Below are 20124 nucleotides of genomic sequence, written 5' to 3'. Positions count from 1 at the left end.
AACCATGGAATCAGTGACAGACTTCATTTTCTTGGGCTCCAAAATCAATGCAGATGGTGACTGTAGTCATGAAATTAAAAGACGCTTACTCCTTGGAAGGAAAGCTATGACCAACTTAGACAGCATATTAAAAAGCAGAGACATCATTTTGCCGACAAAGGTCCGCACAGTCAAAGCTATAGTTTTTCCAGTAGTCATGTATGGATGTGAGAGTTGTACCATAAAGAAGGCTGAGCACCTAAGAATTGATGCTTTTCAACTGTGATGTTGGAGAAGACTCTTGAGAGTCCCTTGGACTGCAAGGAGATCAATCCAGTCAATCCTAAAGGAAATCAATCCTGAATATTCAATTGGAAGGACTGATGCTGAAGCTGAAACTCCAATACTTGGCCACCTAATGCGTAGAGCCGATTCTCTAGAAAAGACCCTGATGCTGGGAAAAATTAAAAGCAGGAGGAGAAAGAGATGACAGAGGATGAGATGGTTAGATGGCATCACTGACTCAATGGACATGAGTTTGAGCAAGCTCCGGGAGATGGTGAAGGACAGGAATGTCTGGCATGTGCAGTCCATGGGGTCGCAAAGAGTCAGACATGACTGACTGACTGAACGACAACAACAAATACAGTAAGTTCCCTACATTTGAACCTTCTAGTTGTGAATTTTCAAAGATGTGAAAATGCGTTTGCATGTCCAATCACAAAAGTTAGTTCCTCTGTGTGGGGCACACTGTCATATGCAGGCATCCTCTACAAATGGCTGCACTTTATAGTGCATTTTACTGTGCAGTACTGTATACGGTACAGCAGTATAGTATCTTTATTTCAAGCCAGATCTGCATCACTGTATTCCTTGCTGTGGAACACAAGCAGCTTACTAGTGAAGGCCTGATGGAGTTGAAGGCTCAGAGAAAGGATGAAGAGAGACAACAGGAAGAAGCAACTGAAAACCAAAGAAATTCACACTGCAGGAAATGGCAAGGGGATTTCCTTTATTTGAGGAAACACTGTTAGTTTTTGAAGCACAGGACCCAAACGTAGAACAGTACACAAAGGTTGCAGCAGTCATTCAGAATGCAATCCTTTGTTACCATGTCATCTATGACAAAAAAAAAAGTGCTACTACCCAGACATCACTGGATCATATTTTTCAAGAAGGTGGACAGAATTGAATTCTGCAAGGAACCAGAACCTGGGCCATCAAGGTCAGGCATGAGTGAAATTGCAGCTTGCCCTCCATCTCCTATTGCTGAAGATCCTTCAGCTCTACCATCTCCCACTGCCTCTCCCTTCTCCAGCTAGTAACTCTCCTTACCTGTTCACTTGATGCCAGCCCCGGTATGCCAGCTGTTATACGGTACTACTGTACTTTTCAAGATACTCTACTACCGGATTGAAAACGTTTTCTTTCTTTTTTGTGTTTGTTTCTCATGTATTATTCATGTGAAATGTAATATAAAGCTATTATAGTACAGTTTTGTATAGTTGATTGCGTTAGTTGAGTACCTAGGCTAACTTTGATGGACTCAGGAACAAACCGGACTTATGAATGTGCTTTCAGAATAGAACTCATTCGTATGTAGGAGACTTACTATAATCGGGCCTCCTGGCCAAGATGAAGTGTTGACATTGGTTTTAGGTTTGACATTTGCAAAGGCAACAAAAGCAAAAACAAACAAGAGAAAAGAAAACCATCAACAAAACAAAAACGTAACCTATTGAATGGGAAAAATATTTGCAAACCACATATCTGATAAGGTTTATAACAACCAAAATGTTCAAGAAACTCACACAATAGCAAAAACCAAACAATCTAACTCAAAAAATGGGCAGAGAACTTGAGCAGACATCTTTTTCAAAGAAGACATACAAATGGCCAATAGGTACATGAAAAGGTTCTCAACATTACTAGTAATTAGAGAAATGTAAATCAAAACTACTATAAGATATCACCTCACATCTGTCAGAATGGCTATTATACAACACAATGGAACTGACAAGCATTGGCAAGAATGTGGAGAAGCGAACCCTTGTGCACTGCTGGTGGAAATGTAAATCGGTGCAGTCAGCACAGAAAACTACCACCATTCGATCCAGCAATTCCACTTCTGGGTATTTACCCAAGAAAAACAAAAACACTAACTTATAAAATCTGTTCTCTATGTCTGCATCTCCACTGCTGCCCTGCAAATAAGTTCATCAGTACCATCTTTCTAGATTCCATATATATGTGCTAAAACACGATATTTGTTTATCTCTTTCTGAATTACTTCACTCTGTATAGTAGGCTCTAGGTTCATCCACCCCAACAGAACTGAATCAAATGTGTTCCTTTTAATGGCTAAGTAGTATTCCATTGTATATATGTACCACAGCTTCTTTATCCATTCATCTGTCAAAGGACTTTTAGGTTGCTTCAATGTCCTAGTTATAGAAAATGGTGCTGCAATGAACACTGGGGTATATATAACGATCTAGAGGGGTGGGAAAGGGTGGGAGGTGGGACAGAGGATCAGGAGGAAGGGGACATTTATACACCTATGGCTAATTCATGTTGATGTATGGCAGAAATGAAACCTATATTCTAAAGCAATTATCCTTCAATTAAAAATAAATAAATTTTTAAAAAATACTAACTCAAAAAGATATATGCACCCCCATGTTCACTGCAGCATTACTTACAATAGCCAAGATATGGAAACACCCTTAGTGTCCACCAATGGATATACAGAAAAAGAAGATGGGTGTGTGTGTGTGTATCAGTTAGTTAGTGTTAGTCTCTCAGTTGTGTCCGATTCTTTGCAACCCCATGGACTGTAGCCCACCAGGCTCCTCTGTCCATGGAATTCTCCAGGCAAGAATACTGGAGTGGGTAGCCATTCCCTTCACCAGGGGATCTTCCTGACTTAAAGATCAAACCCAGGTCTCCTGTATTGCAGCAAGATTCTTTACCATCTGAGCCACCAGCGAAGGCGTGTGTGTGTGTGTGTGTGTGTGTGTGTGTGTGTGTACTCAAAATGGAATATTACACAGCATTAAAAAAAATGAAATTTTGCATCTGCAACAACAATGACCTCGAGGGCATTACACTACGGAAAGTAAGATAGAAGCAGGTGCAACAAAAATAGATTCAAAAAACAGTAAGTGAAATATGCCAAAGAAAGATAAATAGTGTATGATCTCACTTCTATGTAAAATCTAAAAGCAAACAAAATACCAAGCTCACAGATACAGAGAACAGACTACTGGTTGCCAGAGGCAGGGGGTAGGGAGTGGACAAAATGGGTGAAGGAAAACAAACTTCCAGTTGTAAAATAAGTTATGTGGGTATAATACACAACAAGGCAACTATAGCTAATAATACTGCATTGTAGGGGTCCCTGACCTCCAGGATCTAATGCCTGATGATCCGAGGTGAAGCTGATGTAATAATAACAGGAAAAAAGTGCACAATAAAAATAATGTGTTAGAATCATCCCCAAACCATCCCCGCCCCCTGTCCAGGTTTGCAGAAAAATTGTCTTTCACAAAACCAGTTCCTGCTACCAAAAAGGTTGGAGAACGCTGTATTTGAAAGTTGCTAAGATGGAAGAGTAGAAGGACATGTGCTCATCTTCTCCTACGAGAACACCAAAATCGCACCTAGCTGTTGAACAACCATCAACAGGAGGATGCTGGAACCCACCAAAAAAAAATACCAATGTCCAAGCACAAAGGAGAAGCTGCAATGAGACAGCAGGAGTGGCACAATCACGTTAAAATCAAATCCCATACCCACCAGGTGGATGACCCACAAACTGGAGAACAATAATACCAAAGAAGTTCTCACAGTGTTGCAAAGATTCTAGGCACCACATCACTTTCCAACCTGAGGATCCAGCAAAAGGACTGGGAATCCGTGGGGAATCTGACTTTGAAGGACAGCAGGATATAATTACAGAACTTCCACAGGACTGGGGGAAACAGAGACTCCTGGAGGGCACAAACAAAACCGTGTGTGTACCAGAACCCAGAGGAAAGGAGCAATGACCTCACAAGAGACTGAACCAGACTCGCCTGGGAGTGTTTGAGCATCTCCTGCAGAGGTGTGGGTGGGCACTGGCCTGGCATGGGGACAGGGGGACTGGCAGCAGAAGCCCAGGGAGGAAAATACTGGCATAAGTCCTTTTGGAGACAGACAGTAGCTCTACCATAGAGCTATAGATTTCTGGACTGGTTGCCTCAGGTCAAACAACTAACAGGGAGGGAGCAAGCAGACAACTGCATTGAAAACTTACTGAGCACGGTGCCGTGCACCAGAGCAAGACCCAGTTTTCCCCACAACCAGTCTCTCCCATCAGGAATCCTGCACAAGACTCTTATTCTCATCCATCATAGGGCAGACAGAAGAAGCAAGAACTATAATCCCACAGGCTCCAAAACGAAAACCACAATCACAGAAAGCTAACCAAAATGATCACATGGATCACAGCCTTGAGTAACTCAATGAAGCTATGAGCCACGCAGTGCAGGGCCACACAAGATGGACGGGTCAGGGTGGAGAGTTTTGACAAAACGTGGTCCACTGGAGAAGGGAATGGCAAATCACTTCAGTATTCTTGCCTCGAGAATCCCATGAATAGTATGAAAAGGCAAAAAGACATGACACTGGAAGATGAGCCCCCAGGGTCAGTAGGTGTCCAATAAGCTACTGTGGAAGAGTGGGGAAATAGCTCCAAAAAAAATGAAGTGGCTGGGCCAAAGCAGAAACGACACTCTGACGTGGACATGTCTAGTAGTGAGAGTAGAGTCCATGCTGTAAAAAACAATATTACACGGGAACCTGGACTGGTAGGTCCACGAATCAAGGTAAATTGGAAGTGGTGAAGCAGATAACGGCAAAGGTTACTAAACATCAACATTTTAGGAATCAGTGAACTAAAATGGATAGGAAAATTTAATTCAGACAACCGTTTTATCTACTACTGTGGGCAAGAATCCCTTAGAAGAAATGGAGTAGCCCTCATAGTCAACAAAAGAGTCATAAATGCTCTACTCGGCTGCAATCCCCAAAACAACAGAATGATCTCAGTTTGTTCCCCAGGTCAAATATTCAACATCAGAGTAGACCAAGTCTATGCCCCAACCGCTAATGGCAAAGAAGCTGAAGGTGAACAGGTCTATGAAGACAAACAAGACCTTCTAGGACTAACACCAAAAAGAGATGTCCTTTTCATCATAGGGGACTGGAATGCAAAAGTAGGGAGTCAAGAGATACCTGGAGTAATAGGCAAGTTTGGCCTTTAGAGTTGCCAAACTTCCCTATTACTCCAGGTATCACTTGACTAGCTCAGCTGGTAAAGAATCCACCAGCAATGCAGGAGATCCCAGTTCGATTCCTGGACCAGGAAGATCCGCCGGAGAAGGGATAGGCTACCCACTCCAGTATTCTTGGGCTTCCCTGGTGGCTCAGCTGGTGAAGAATCCACCTGCAATGTGGGAGGCCTGGGTTTGATCCCTGGATTGGGAAGATCCCCTGGAGAAGGGAATGGCTACCCACTCCAGTATCCTGGCCTCAAGAATTCCATGGAGCATATAGTGCATGGGATCGCAAAGAGTCACACACAACTGAGGGACTTTCACTTTCACTTCACTTTTTACTTTCACTTTTGGCCTTAGACTGCAAAATTAAACAGGGTGAAGGCTAACAAAGCTTTGCCAAGAGAACACACTGGTCATAGCAAACATCCCCTCTTTCAACAAAAAAAGAAACAACACTATACATGGACATCACCAGACAGTCAATACTGAAATCAGATTGGTTATATTCTTTGCAGCCAAAGATGGAGAAGCTCTTTACATTCAGCAAAAGCAAGACCTGAAGCTGACTGTAGCTCAGATCATGAACTCCTTATAGCAAAATTCAGGCTCAAATTGAAGAAAGTAGTGAAAACCACTAAGCCGTTCAGATATGACCGAAATCAAATACCTTATGATTATACAGTGGAGGTGGACGAACAGATTCAAGGGATTAGGTCTGACAGACAGAGTGCCTGAACTATGGACAGAAGTTCCTAACAATGTATAGGAGTCAGTGATTAAAACCATGCCACAAAAAAAGAAATGCAAGAAGGCAAAGCGGTTGTCTGAGGAGGCCTTACAAATAGCTGAGGAAAGAAGATAAGTGAAAGTCAAAGGAGAAAAGGAAAGTTATACCCAACTGAATGTAGAGTTCCAGAGAATAGCAAGGAGAGACAAGAAGCCTTCTTAAGTGAACAATGCAAATAGAGAAAAACAATAGAATGGGAAAGACTAGGGACCTCTTCAAGAAAACTGGACATACTAAGGGAACATTTCATGTAAAGATGACCACAATAAAGGAGAGAAACAGCAAAGACCTAATAGAAGCAGAAGACTTGGCAAGGATACACAAAGAACTATACAGAAAAGGTCTTAGTGACCCAGATAACCATGATGGTATGGTCACTCACCTAGAGCCAGACATTCTGGAGTGTAAAGTCAAGTGGGTCTTAGGAAGCATTACTATGAACACAGCTAGAAGAGGTGATGGAATTCCAGTTGAGCTATTTCAAATCCTAAAAGATGATGCCGTTAAAGTGCTGCACTTAATATGCCAACAAATTTGGAAAATGCAGCAATGGCCGTAGGACTGGAAAAGGTCAGTTATCATTCCAATCCCAAAGAAAGGCAATGCCAAAGAATGTTCAAACTACCACACAACTGTGCTTATTTCACATGATAGCAAGGTCATGCTCAAAATCCTTCAAGCTGGGCTTCAACAGTACATCAACTGAGAACTTCCAGATATACAAGCTGGGTGTAGAAAAGGTAGAGGAATCAGAGATGAAATTGCCAACATTTGTTGGATCATAAATAAAACAAGAGAATTCCAGAAAAAACATCTATTTCTGCTTCATTGACTATGCTAAAGCCTTTGACTGTGTGGACCATAATAAACTGTGGAAAATTCTTAAAGAGATGGGAACACCAGACCATCTTACCTTTCCTGAGAAACTTGTATGCAGGTCAAAAAGCAAAAGTTAGAACTGAACATGGAACAAGGAACTGGTTCAAAATTGAGAAAGTAGTATGGCAAGGCTGTATACTATCACCCTGTTTATTTAATTTCTATGCAGAGTACATCATGCAAAATGGTGGGCTGGATGACTCACAAGCTGGAATCAAGACTGCCAATAGAAATATCAACAACCTCAGATATGCAGATGATACCACTTTAATAGCATAAAGTGAAGAGGAACTAAAGAGCCTTTTGATAAGGGTGAAAGAGGAAAGTGAAAAAGCTGGCTTCAAACTCAACATTCAGAAAATTAAGATCATGGCATCTAGTCCCATCATTTCATGGCAAATAGATGGGGAAACAATGGAAACAGTGACAGACCTTATTTTCTTGGACTCCAATATCACTGTAGATGGTGGCTGCAGCCATGAAATTAAAAGATGCTTGCTCCTTGGAAGAAAAGCTATGACCAACCTAGACAGCATATTAAAAAGCAGAGTCATCATCACTTTGCTGACAAAAGTTCGGTAGTCAAAGCTATGGTTTTTCTAGTAGTCATGTATGGATGTGAGAGTTGGACCATAAAGAAGGCTGAGTGCCAAAGAATTGATGCTTTTGAACTATGGTGTTGGAGAAGACTCTTGGGAGTCCCTTGGACTGCAAGGAGATCCAACCAGTCAATCCTAAATATCCTGAATATTCATTAGAAGGACTGATGCTGAAACTGAAGCTCCAGTACCTTCGCCACCCAGTGTTAAGAGAAAAGACCCTGATGATGGGAAAGATTGAGCAGGAGGGGACAACAGAATATGACATGGTTGGATGGCATCACTGACTCAATGTACCTAAGTCTGAGCAAGCTCTGCGAGATGGTGAAGTCCACCCCTGGCATGCTGCGGTCCATGCGGTCACAAAGAGTTGGACATGACTCAGTGAGTAAACAACAGCAAGAAATATCAGCCCCCTTATCTACCTCTATAGCTATAGTGGTCATAGCCTAACCCAGTTCAATGGTTTTTGATGCCAAATGAAGGATTGGTCTTGCCCTTTTTTAAAACTTTAAATTGTAGATAACAACAAAAAAGGAAGAAGGCCATTGGAGGAAGCACCAGTCTCTAGGAGGAGTGGTCTAAAGTTAGGATCTTCCATCAAGGGAGGAATCAAAGCAGTACGAATTTTCACTAGCAAAGATTATTTCTAAGATAAACACAATATGCTTCAATAAATTAATGCTCACGGAAATTGTCTTTTCACTTTTATTATTTCAATTTACAAACCAATTAAAAACAGTTTTAAAAATTCGAATTATCTATTCCATAAAGTACTAGTATTTTCCACAAATAAACCATGAACTCTTCACCAGTTATCATATCAGAAATTTTAACTACTTCCCACCTTCGTATTTGCTGTGGCTGAGTATACAACGCAAAGAACTAGCCTCTGCTGCCCCCTACTGGAACTACATTTTGCTACCTAAATCTCACACACACAAAATCTGAGATTGACTAGACGCAGCCAGGCAAGCAAGGCTCAGCTGAAATACTGCTGGAATTTTACCACTACTCTGAAAAACCAAACGGTATCTTTTACCTACAAATTCTAAACTGTTTATATACACATAGTTACATGTACATAAACTCCCATCTTCCACCCACAGAGCCCTACTTCCCAAAAAGCATTTTAAAAATTAGAGGAGTATCTGATGTGTGAGGACTTTCATTCCCAAATCTTTTTATTTTCAACTGAGCATTTTTATAAGAAATAGAAGAGCTTTGTTTTATGTGTACCAAAACCTACAAGCCCTAAAGACATTTGCTTTTAAGTGGTAGAATGTATCACAGGACAGAGTTTTATAAAACTGCATTCATTTCCTTGCCTCTCTTGCCTCTAAATGAAATCATTTTGTTAAAAGGGGTGTGGACAGTTAAGAAAAATAGAAATTTCTCTAGATTGCTAAAGATCAAAATAATTTTAAATAGGTGAATAAATTAAAACAGAATAAAGCACTTAAGGCAGCAAGTACCTAAATCACATTTTTAGCTAAAATACAGAAAGGGAAAATAAGGATTACCCCAAACTGCAGCTATTTTGCCACAGTGAATTCATTTACCTGTTTTCATATACTATAGTTCACTTTCAAAACCAAGCACTATATGGCAACCTAGCTTTAATCACAGCACATACACAGGATTTTAATTAGTTTCAAATTTTAATTTAGCCTTTATTCAATTCAATTATCCAGTCTGATGGCCCATGAAACTTTCTAATTACCTCTAAGTCCATTAACAACAACTTTTAACTTTTTGCAGTTTGGTTATTTTTTTTTTTATACATCTAAAATAATCAACTGAAAATATTCTTAATTGGTTACAAAGGGTCAAACAGGCTTGTACTTTCAAAATTAATGACCATAACAGAAACTGCACTACAATAGTTTTTCAAATTGATATTCTCTCTCCAAAAACAATCATTGTGATGTTGTACCACATCTTCATCTACACAGTTACAACCAATTTAATGTTCACCAGGGCATGTACAACTATGTAAGATTTTTAACAACTCTCCAGGAACCAAGCACCCTGAAATATTTCCCCTTCTTGGATCTTTTTCTGATATACAGAGATATCCAACAATCTTCATACAGCATGGATAATTTTAAAACACTGCTAAATATATTCTACACTGTAATCAGTTTACTCTGTTCAGTTCAGTTCAGTTCAGTCGCTCAGTCGTGTCCGACTCTTTGCGACCCCATGAATTGCAGCACGCCAGGCCTCTCTGTCCATCACCAAATCCCGGAGTCTACCCAATCCCATGTACATCGAGTCGGTGATGCCATCCAACCATCTCATCCTCTGTCATCCCCTTCTCCTCCTGCCCCCAATCCTACCAAGCATCAGGGTCTTTTCCAATGAGTCAACTCTTCGCATGAGCTGGCCAAAGTATTGCAGTTTCAGCTTCAACATCAGTCCTTCCAATGAACACCCAGGATTGATCTCTTTTAGGATGGATTGATTGGATCTCCTTGCAGTCCAAGGCACTCTCAAGAGTCTTCTCCAACACCACAGTTCAAAAGCATCAATTCTGCGGTGCTCAGCTTTCTTCACCGTCCAATGCTCACATCCATACATGACTACTGGAAAAACCATAGCCTTGACTAGATGGACTTTCATTGGCAAAGTAATGTCTCTGCTTTTAAATATGCTATCTAGGTTGGCCATAACCTTCCTTCCAAGGAGTAAGCGTCTTTTAATTTCATGGCTGCAATCACCATCAGCAGTGATTTTGAAGCCCAAAATAATAAAGTCTGACACTGTTTCCACTGTTTCCCCATCTATTTCCCATGAAGTGATGGGACCAGATGCCATGATCTTAGTTTTCTGAACGTTGAGCTTTAAGCCAACTTTTTCACTCTCTTCTTTCACCTTCATCAAGAGGCTCTTTAGTTCTTCTTCACTTTCTGCCATAAGGGTGGTATCAACTGCATATCTGAGGTTATTGATATTTCTCCTGGTAATCTTGATACCAGCTTGTGTTTCTTCCAGCCCAGTGTTTCTCATGATGTACTCTGCATATAAGTTAAATAAGCAGGGTGATAATATACAGCCTTGATGTATTCCTTTTCCTATTTGGAACCAGTCTGTTGTTCCATGACCAATTCTAACTGTTGCTTCCTGACCTGCATACAGGTTTCTCAAGAGACAGGTCAGATGGTCTGGTATTCCCATCTCTTTCAGAATTTTCCACAGTTTATTGTGATCCACACAGTCAAAGGCTTTGGCATAGTCAATAAAGCAGAAATAGATGTTTTTCTGGAACTCTCTTGCTTTTTCGATGATCCAGTGGATATTGGCAATTTGATCTCTGGTTCCTCTGCCTTTTCTAAAACCAGCTTGAACATCTGGAAGTTCACGGTTCACGTATTGCTGAAGCCTGGCTTGGAGAATTTTGAGCATTACTTTACTAGCGTGTGAGATGAGTGCAATTGTGAGGTAGTTTGAGCATTCTTTGGCATTGCCTTTCTTTGGGATTGGAACAAAAACTGACTTTTTCCAGTTCTGTGGCCACTGCTGAGTTTTCCAAATTTGCTGGCATATCGAGTGCAGCACTTTCACAGCATCATCTTTCAGGATTTGAAATAGCTCAACTGGAATTCCATCACCTCCACTAGCTTTGTTCGTAGTGATGCTTTCTAAGACCCACTTGACTTCACATTCCAGGATGTCTGGCTCTAGGTGAGTAATCACACCATCGTGATTATCTGGGTCATGAAGATCTTTTTTGTACAGTTCTTCTGTGTATTCTTGCCACCTCTTCTTAATATCTTCTGCTTCTGTTAGGTCCATACCATTTCTGTCCTTTATCGAGCCTATCTTTGCATGAAATGTTCCTTTGGCATCTCTAATTTTCTTGAAGAGATCTAAAAAGTCTGTCTGGCCTTGTCCAATACAGTAATGAGAGATGATATCCACCAACCTCACCTATCCAGAGGTCCACAGAGCCACAAAATGCAAATGTGTGCATGGGTACATGTACAAATTCATGCATGCTACATATTCACTAAGTTGAATTAAACAGAGGTGAAATATTAATTCCATCAGCCACTACTAATGATTTCTCTAAATATCTCACTATGAAAGATAATCCAAAAATGTACTCATCACAAAGACCACTTCTGCACCAGGTACCTTCTTACAAAATGGAAAACAAAGCTGCTGTTCTACCCATGTCCCATTTACTTAGATCCAACTAGAAAACAAAAGGTTAACAGTCTAAAGGCAAATCTGTCTGAATGCACAATGAAATCATACACAAAGCCTAGTTCTAACTCTATTACTTGCTCAAATTATTAATTACGATAAAAAGATTTACTTTTGAATCCTCTAGTACAATCCTATTGTTAACTAGTTTTATCTTTCACTATTATATTATTCTCTCTTTTCCTTCAGCCCACAGGGTAAATTTGAATCAACTGAAAAATGCTGAAACATTAAAACAGCTCATGAACATTATACAATAGCTAGGACATGGAAGCAATCTAGATGTCCAGCAGCAGATGAATGCATAAGGAAGTTGTGGTACATATACATAATGGAATATTATTCAGCTATAAAAAAGAACACATTTGAGTCAGTTATTATGAGGTGGATGAAACTGGAGCCCATTATACAGAGTGAAGTAAGACAGAAAGAGAAACACCAATACAATATATTAATGCATATATATGGAATTTAGAAAGACGATAAAAACAACCCTATATGCAAGACAGTAAAAGAGACACAGATGTCAAGAACGGACTTTTGGACTCTGTGGGAGAAGGTGAGGGTGGGACGATATGAGAGAAGAGCATTGAAACATATTTATTACCATATGTAAAACTGATGACCAGTGCAAATTCGATGCATGAAGCAGGACACCCAAAGCTGGTGCTCTGGGACAACCCAGAGGGATGGGGTGGGAAGGCAGGTGGGAGGGGGGTTCAGGATGGTGGGACACACGTACACTCATGGCTGATTCATGTCGATGTATGCAAAACCATCATAATATTGTAAAGTAATTAGCCTCCAATTAAATAAATTAATTTAAAAAAACAGTTCATGAAAATTAGAAAATAAATAGGAAGGAGGAGCTCTACATCTTGTTAAGGTATAGAACAGGAAAAACTTCCACTTCAGCTGAAACAACAACTGCTGCTGCTGCTGCCAAGTCGCTTCAGTCGTGTCCAACTCTTTGCGACCCCATAGACGGCAGCCCACCAGGCTCCGCCATCCCTGGGATTCTCCAGCCAAGAATACTGGAGTGGGTTGCCATTTCCTTCTCCAGTGCACGAACAGGAAAAGTGAAAGTGAAGTCTCTCAGTCATGTCTGACTCTTAGCGACCCCATGGACTACAGCCTACCAGGCTCCTCCGTCCATGGGATTTTCCAGGCAAGAGTACTGGAGTGGGGTGCCATTGCCTTCTCCGGAAACAACAACAAAACCCACCAAATACAAACAAAAAAGTTTTTCCCTTTAAAATCATCCAAAAATGGTGAGTACATGCATGCTCAGTCACTCAGTCACGTCTGATTCTTTGCAACCCTTTGGACTGTAGCCTGCCAGGTTCCTCTGCCCATGGGATTCTCTGGAATACTGGAGTGGGATGCGAACAGTGGATACAAAGAAAAATTTAAGAGAACTAACTCCAAAGAGACTTCCTAGGTAAGCAAAAGATAGAGGACACTTTCAAACTTGAGTCCATTGGTTGAAACGGGTTCAGGACAGGTAGAAGAGCAAGCCTGCTGGCAAATGATGGGCTTTCTTGGATGAGGATTTAAATCTTGGGTCTTAAGGATCCTGACATCCCTGGGAACTCATTAAACTGAAGTTAGTGTTTTAAAAATCAGAAATAATTGGTCCATTTAAACCAATAGTTGATGTCTCTTCCATCATTAAGCAATAATGTCTCATTGACATCCGTATTATAAATACTTATGCAGTTCTGATGAAAGAAAATGTAAAACCAAAGAGATAGTTAATCATAACCAATTTGTGGTTAATCATAACCAATCACAACTTTATTGTGATCACTATTTAGGTTGTTTCCAAAAATTTTTAAAAAACAAAATGCAATCACATTTTAAGAATCTCATATTTGAATCTAAATGAGGTAAAAATGCCTGTCAATAAGCTCACACCTCAAAATCCTACAGAATTTCCTGAAAGAAAATTTTCATTAGTGACTCAGAAAGACTATAACCTCTCAGTAGACAAAAATGTCTATTTCTCTTTGTACATTTAAACCCAAGAGAGCTGTCATTTGCTCTCATGACTGCAACAAAATTAGAGATAGAAGCAAATAATCAATCACATTCTACTGAAATTACATATTTTACTGTTTGTATTCCCTCTAGGTTTCAAGATGAAAGATGTCAGAGTCGTGTCTGTTTTGCTCATTATATTGCCTACTATGTACAATGCCTGGCACTTAATATGTATCTGTTAAATCCATATAGAATAAATGAGTGAGTGAATCTAGATTACTCTCAGTTCTAATGTCTATCATTTTCTATTCTATGGTTTTATTATATGAACCTATGATTCTTTGGTTTAACAATTTTAAACAAAATGTATTTTAAACATATACCAGTAATATTTGATAGAACGTTCCACAATGATAAAAAGGTTCTATACCTGCTCTGTTCAATATGGTACTAACTATATATGGTTATAAGCAGTTTAAATGTAACTAGTGTGACTGAGAAACTGAATTTTTACTTTAATTTTACTAAATTTAAAAAGTCACAGGTTCCAAGGGGCTGCGATACTGCACAGCACACAGACCATTTGTTAAGTTTAGGGAACAATATTTAATTACAGACTAGGGGCTCAGTGTTTGGAGATGCTTAGGCAAAGAATCACATTTTAGAATATGAACATGTCAAATTCTTGAATTTTCTAGTAGTCCTACCTTCAAAAAAAATTATCAAGAGTAGATGGTATTTGAGTCTGAGTTAAGATACAGAGAGATACATTTAGTTAATAGAGGAAGAAATATCTCATATCAAGTTGCCTCCCAAGAACTTGTATCTGCCAATCAAGACTGAACCCACTGTTTCACCTCAGTGAAGTTTTCCTTCTGTACTTCCTCTAGAGCACCAGAAAACATCTGTCAATACCTCTAATACTGTATATGCCTCTACTATAGACTATTTTAAGGTTTGCTTTAAGGTAACAAACTTCCTTAATGGAATGCACACTATACCTTATTTTTGTGCAGAAGCTCACACCAGGCCTAATCCAGTACCTCACACATGGCTGGTCTTTCATGCATGGTTACTTAGTGAAAAAAGAATGCAATCTGAGGTCAAAAGAATCTGAGTTCTAGTTCTGTTTCTGCTATGTATTTAGTGATCTTGGGTCTAACACTTAATTGGTTATTCCCAATTCTTATTACAAATGTCAGTAAGAGAACATCGTTATAGAAACTTTATTTTCTTAATATCAATTTCTGGAGATGAAATTACTGAGGTAACAGGAAGAACTCTAAGTACTACCAAATAGTCAGTAAAGAGACCACCTGCAATGCAGAAGACCGCTTGCAATGCAGGAGACCCAGGTTTGATCCCTGGGTTGGGAAGATCCCCTGGAGAAGGAAATGGCAACCCACTCCAGTATTCTTGCCTGGGAAATCCCATGGACAGAAGAGCCTGGTGGGCTACAATCTATGGGGTCGCAAGAGTTGGACATGACTTAGCAACTAAACCACCACACCACCAAATACTACCCAGAAACATTTATATATTATTTATAATTTATATTTCTACCTGCAGCACACATCTCCCAACTTTACTGCAACCTCCACGGTAATGACATAACATGCTATCCTTTTCATTTATTCATATACCTTTCTATGCCCTTAATCCCCAAATAACTGACTTTGCTATATTCTTTTCCAGAGAGTTCCCCCACATTTGTAAGCCAACACAGGGCAATTTATTGGGTGCAGGGGTGGTGAAAAGAGCATATTTGGCAGTGATCCCCAGCAATGCCTGTAATTCCCACACAAAAAAAAGGAAAAGAGCAATCTATTACTCAAAACCACCTTCTTGCTTATTAGAACCTGTACCAGAGAAGGTAAGAGCACAGATCCAGACTACAGGACTCAGACTGCCTGCGTTCAAACTCTGGCTCTACAGATTTTCAAACAAAATATTTAACTGCTCAAAACACTCCAGTTTTGTCATCTGAAAACAAAGACTGAATAAATAGTCTTATAACTCATCAAAGAGATGATGTTCAGTGAGTAATTCTAATGAAAAGCTTAGTAAGGGAAGAAAGTTAGAATAAAACACTAAAATAAGTTTTCACGGATTTTTCTCAGCCCTCATCACCAAGTCTTAGCCAAGAGACTTGTAAGAGCTGTCTACATGCTAGCAACCTACATCACAAAAATGTCAAACCAGCACTCACCTGAATTCCTCCATTCTTTATTTGTACACAATTAAGAAAGCACGTTTTTTTTACTTAGGTAAAACCAAAAGCAAAGACACAGGCCAGCACACCTACCTGGCAGTTCTACCCGCTCTGTGAATATATGTGTTGGCATCTTCTGGGCAATCAAACTGAAGAACCCAATTTACAGCCGGGAAATCTGTACAAAAGGAACATCAAGTTGAAAAAGCAGTTCCAAGATCTGCCCTGCTGTACTATTTTTATTTTAAAATAATGCTTGCCAGGGCTTCCCATCACATCAAACTTATAGATATCATCTGTGAACACTATTAAAAACAAAATTAATTGCATGAACCAAGAGATAATAAACACTTCTCTTTTTTGATCAACTGAACTAAAATTAATGACAGTGTTTGAATGTGAAGATTATTTTGTATCTGACAGAGGAGACAGATTGCTTTGTGTCACACAAAATAATGAAAGTGTCGGATAGTTAACCTAAAAGAACCACTTCTCATGAATTTCCAGTGAACTATGAAACTGATTTATAAATTTCAATGAAAATTTACTTTTCCTGATATTTCCATCTCCTAATGATGTCATTTTAAATCCCTCTACCCATTTCCTAGCAGTAATTATTTCATATGTATTTCTGGTTACAAAAGTTTCCATTCATTTTCAGAGATCTTGGTCTCAACAATTTAAGAGAACTACCTTTAGTCATTTATGGATTCTGCTGTAAGGATTTCAAAACAATTTGTATCACAGACAAAAAAGCTGAGGGAAGCAGGAGGTAAGGAAGGAGAAAGGGAGGGAGGGAGGGAGGAAAAAGGAAAAAAAAAGAAAGACTTGTGAAAATAATGATACCTACAGGTACCTGAAAGTATAAAAACCATCAAACTATCACAAAAGTTATATAAGCTGTTCAAAAGGAGTGAATCTATTTAAACGGGCAAAACCCAATGGAAACAAGAGAAAAGATATTTAAAACAACTCTCCTCTTGGGCCTTGAAGTACCAAGTACCTCAGAAGGCAAGGGCATGTTTCAAGGCTATAAATAGGAAGATAGGTTGAAAGCAACACTCAGACCCTCAGGTCCCCTCCTGGTCCTATACACTGGGTCTCCCGAAGAAAAGCTCGTCTTATTCTGGAGAAAGGCTTCAAACCAAGACACCAGAGAGAGTGGAAGAAAGAGGCACCAGAGCCCTTGAAAACAGGGCTACAGAGTGTAAGCCTTAGTGGGAGCCCTCTATGTCTACTTCCTCGCCAGGTTTCTATAGAGCCAGCAGCAAGCTTAATCCTCTACTCACGAACGTGACATATTCTTACCTGGAGAGACTCAATGTTCAAAAAATACTAAATAGAGTTTGACGTTTTGAGTCCTCCATAGGGTGATCAACTCCATCCAAAATCCCCTCGCAATGAAGGCCATTAGTCAGCAACCATCATCCACATACTAATCACGTCAAATAATCTTTTCTGATGTTTCACTGCTAAATACAATAAAACACAGCCAACTGCGGACAATTGGGAAAAGTCTCGAAAAATGAAGACAGACAGAGGAGTAAAAATGAAACTCGGCAGAAACAGAAACAATGTAAAGAGAACTTTAACCTACTACCTTCAGAGAAATAAAACACTGCATCCATCAGATAAGAATAAGAGGCTATAAAAAAGAAACACTGAGTACTTAACTAAAATTTTAATCAGAAAAGTTGAAATATAAAATCAAGAAATCTCCCAGATATAACAAGAAAGAGACAATAAGATGGCAACGGAAGAAACAGAAAAACTAGTGGATTGGTCAAAGAGGTAAAATATTCTTCCGGAAAGAGTGAATTCCCCATTAGTAAGCAATAATTACACAGTGAAAATAAATACTGAAACTGTATTTAACCAAATCACCAAAGAAGGAATTCAGAAGTTTATTTCTTGCAAAGGAAAGACATGAGTCTCTATCATGTGCTGCTCAATATAGAAACTTCAGTCAAGTTTAAATTAAAATTTAATAAAATAACTTAATTCTTTCCTCACTGCACTGGACACATTTCAAGTGAACAACTGTCATGTTTAGCTAGTATCTACAGTATTAGACAGTGCAAACATAGAACATTTCAATGATCATAGAAAATTCTATTGAACAGTGCTGGTCCAGATTGAAAAATACATACTGAATGTCGATACACCAAATGGGACCTCATACTAAAGTACATTACCATAAAATTTCAGGACTCTGTAGATAAAAAGAAAACCCTAAGAAAAGCCAGAATAAGAAAAAGAGGCTACAAAAAACAAAATCAGAAAGGCAAAGGTCTTGTCAACATAATACTGACTACTATAAGACAATGGAGCACTATCTGCTAAGTTTTAAGAGAAAATTGTTTCAAACTAGATTTCAATTCTCAATCATTTAAGAATAAGACATCATAACACATGTAATAATTCAAAAAATGTACTTCCCGTACACTCTTACTTAGGAAGCTATTAAAGGATGAGTTTTCATTTAAAAAATAACAGAATTATTGATAAATCAAAAAAAAGGAAGAGAGATATCTGGAAAGTATCATGTGCATCAAGCTTATGGAGCAACCAGTCCAGATTAGAGCTGGAGACAAAAGGCTGCAATGGGAAGGTCCTAAGGGAAAAAGAAACAGACTATGTTTGAACTGTTAGGAAACTAAACAGGTGACATCTGCTGGAACATTTGAGAAAATAGAATGGAAAACACAAAACTAAACAAATTTTAACCCGATCATTAACTCAATATAAGAAAACTACTTAGAAATATGAAGCTAAATACTAAGAGAAATAATTGCTTCTGGAGAGTGAGGAGTGGGTAAAGCAGGGACTACTGTGTCTCATAACTCATTTTTACCCATATTATTCATTAAGAAATAGAACTGGGAAAATTAAGAAAAAAATAAAGTTTAAAAAAGATACTGGTATACTCTAAAGATATTCCTGGCCATACCATGAGATACACGACACAAATACACTGGAAATTTACACGTCAACATGAAATAAACATTCTATTGAATTGTTTATATAGCAATGTATATGCTTATTCACTGACATATTAAATAACAACTTACTTATGTATCGACCACTATAATATCAAAATTGTATTAAGTATAAACAATACTGCAAGATATCTACAGAAACTACAATATAAAATGAAAATATCTATGAGAAAGATTAGAGATCTCTTCAAGAGATATTAGACATATCAAGGGAATATTTTATGCAAAGACAGGCACAATAAAGGACAGAAATGGTAAGGACCTAACAGAAGTAGAAGAGATTAAGAAGAGGTGGCAAGAATACACAGAACTGTACAAAAAAGGTCTTAGTGACCCAGATAACCATGATGGTGTGGTCAGTCACCTAGAGCCAGACATCCTGGTATGTAAAGTCAAGAGGCCTTAGGAAGCATTACTACAAACAAAGCTAGTGGAGGTGATGGAATTCCAGGTCAAGAAGCAACAGTTAGAACTGGACATGGAACAAGGAACTGGTTCAAAACTGGAAAAGGAATACATCAAGACTGTATATTGTCACTCTGCCTGTTTAACTTCTATGCAGTGTACATCATGCAAAATGCCAGGCTGGATGAATCACAAGCTAAAATCAAGACTGCCAGGAGAAATGTCAATAACCTCAGATATGCAGATGACACCACCCTAATGGCAGAAAGCGAATAGGAACTAAAGAGCCTCTTGAGGAAGGTGAAAGAGAGTGAAAAACCTGGCTTAAAATTCAACATTCAAAAAACTCAGATCATGGCATCCAGTCCCATCATTTCATGGCAAATAGATGGGGAAACAATGGAAAGAGTGACAGACTATTTTCTTAAGCTCCTATCACTGCAGATGGTGACTGCCGCCATGAAATTAAAAGACACTTGCTCCTTGAAAGAACAGCTATGACAAACCTAGACAGTGTATTAAAAAGCAGAGATGTCACTTTGCCAACAAACATCCATATAGTCAAAGCTGTGGTTTTTGCAATAACCACGTAGATGAGAGAATTGGGCCATAAAGAAGGCTGAGCACCAAAGAATTGATGGTGCTTTCAAACTGTGGTGCTGGAGAAGACTCTTGAGAGTCCCTAGGACTGCAAAGAGATCAAATCATAAAGGATTTGATTCAATCCTAGGATTGAATCAAGTCAACC

At 39.1% G+C, this 20124-nt stretch overlaps 1 protein-coding gene across 2 annotated transcripts in view; it reads right to left on the bottom strand.

Moving 5' to 3' along the window:
- The window catches only part of DDX10 (DEAD-box helicase 10), a 288484-nt gene that overhangs the window by 242804 nt on the left and 25556 nt on the right, over positions 1 to 20124 (bottom strand). For both annotated transcript variants that reach the window (XM_081545393.1, XM_081545394.1), the window contains one exon: positions 16066 to 16150. In XM_081545393.1, coding sequence (XP_081401519.1) covers positions 16066 to 16150 — 85 coding nt within the window. The remainder of the gene's footprint in view (positions 1 to 16065; positions 16151 to 20124) is intronic.

The sequence above is a fragment of the Giraffa tippelskirchi genome, chromosome 11, assembly GCF_054371585.1.
Source record: "Giraffa tippelskirchi isolate mGirTip1 chromosome 11, T2T-mGirTip1v1.2.pri, whole genome shotgun sequence".
Classification (NCBI taxonomy): domain Eukaryota; kingdom Metazoa; phylum Chordata; class Mammalia; order Artiodactyla; family Giraffidae; genus Giraffa; species Giraffa tippelskirchi.
This window is presented reverse-complemented; position numbering and strand designations above follow the sequence as displayed.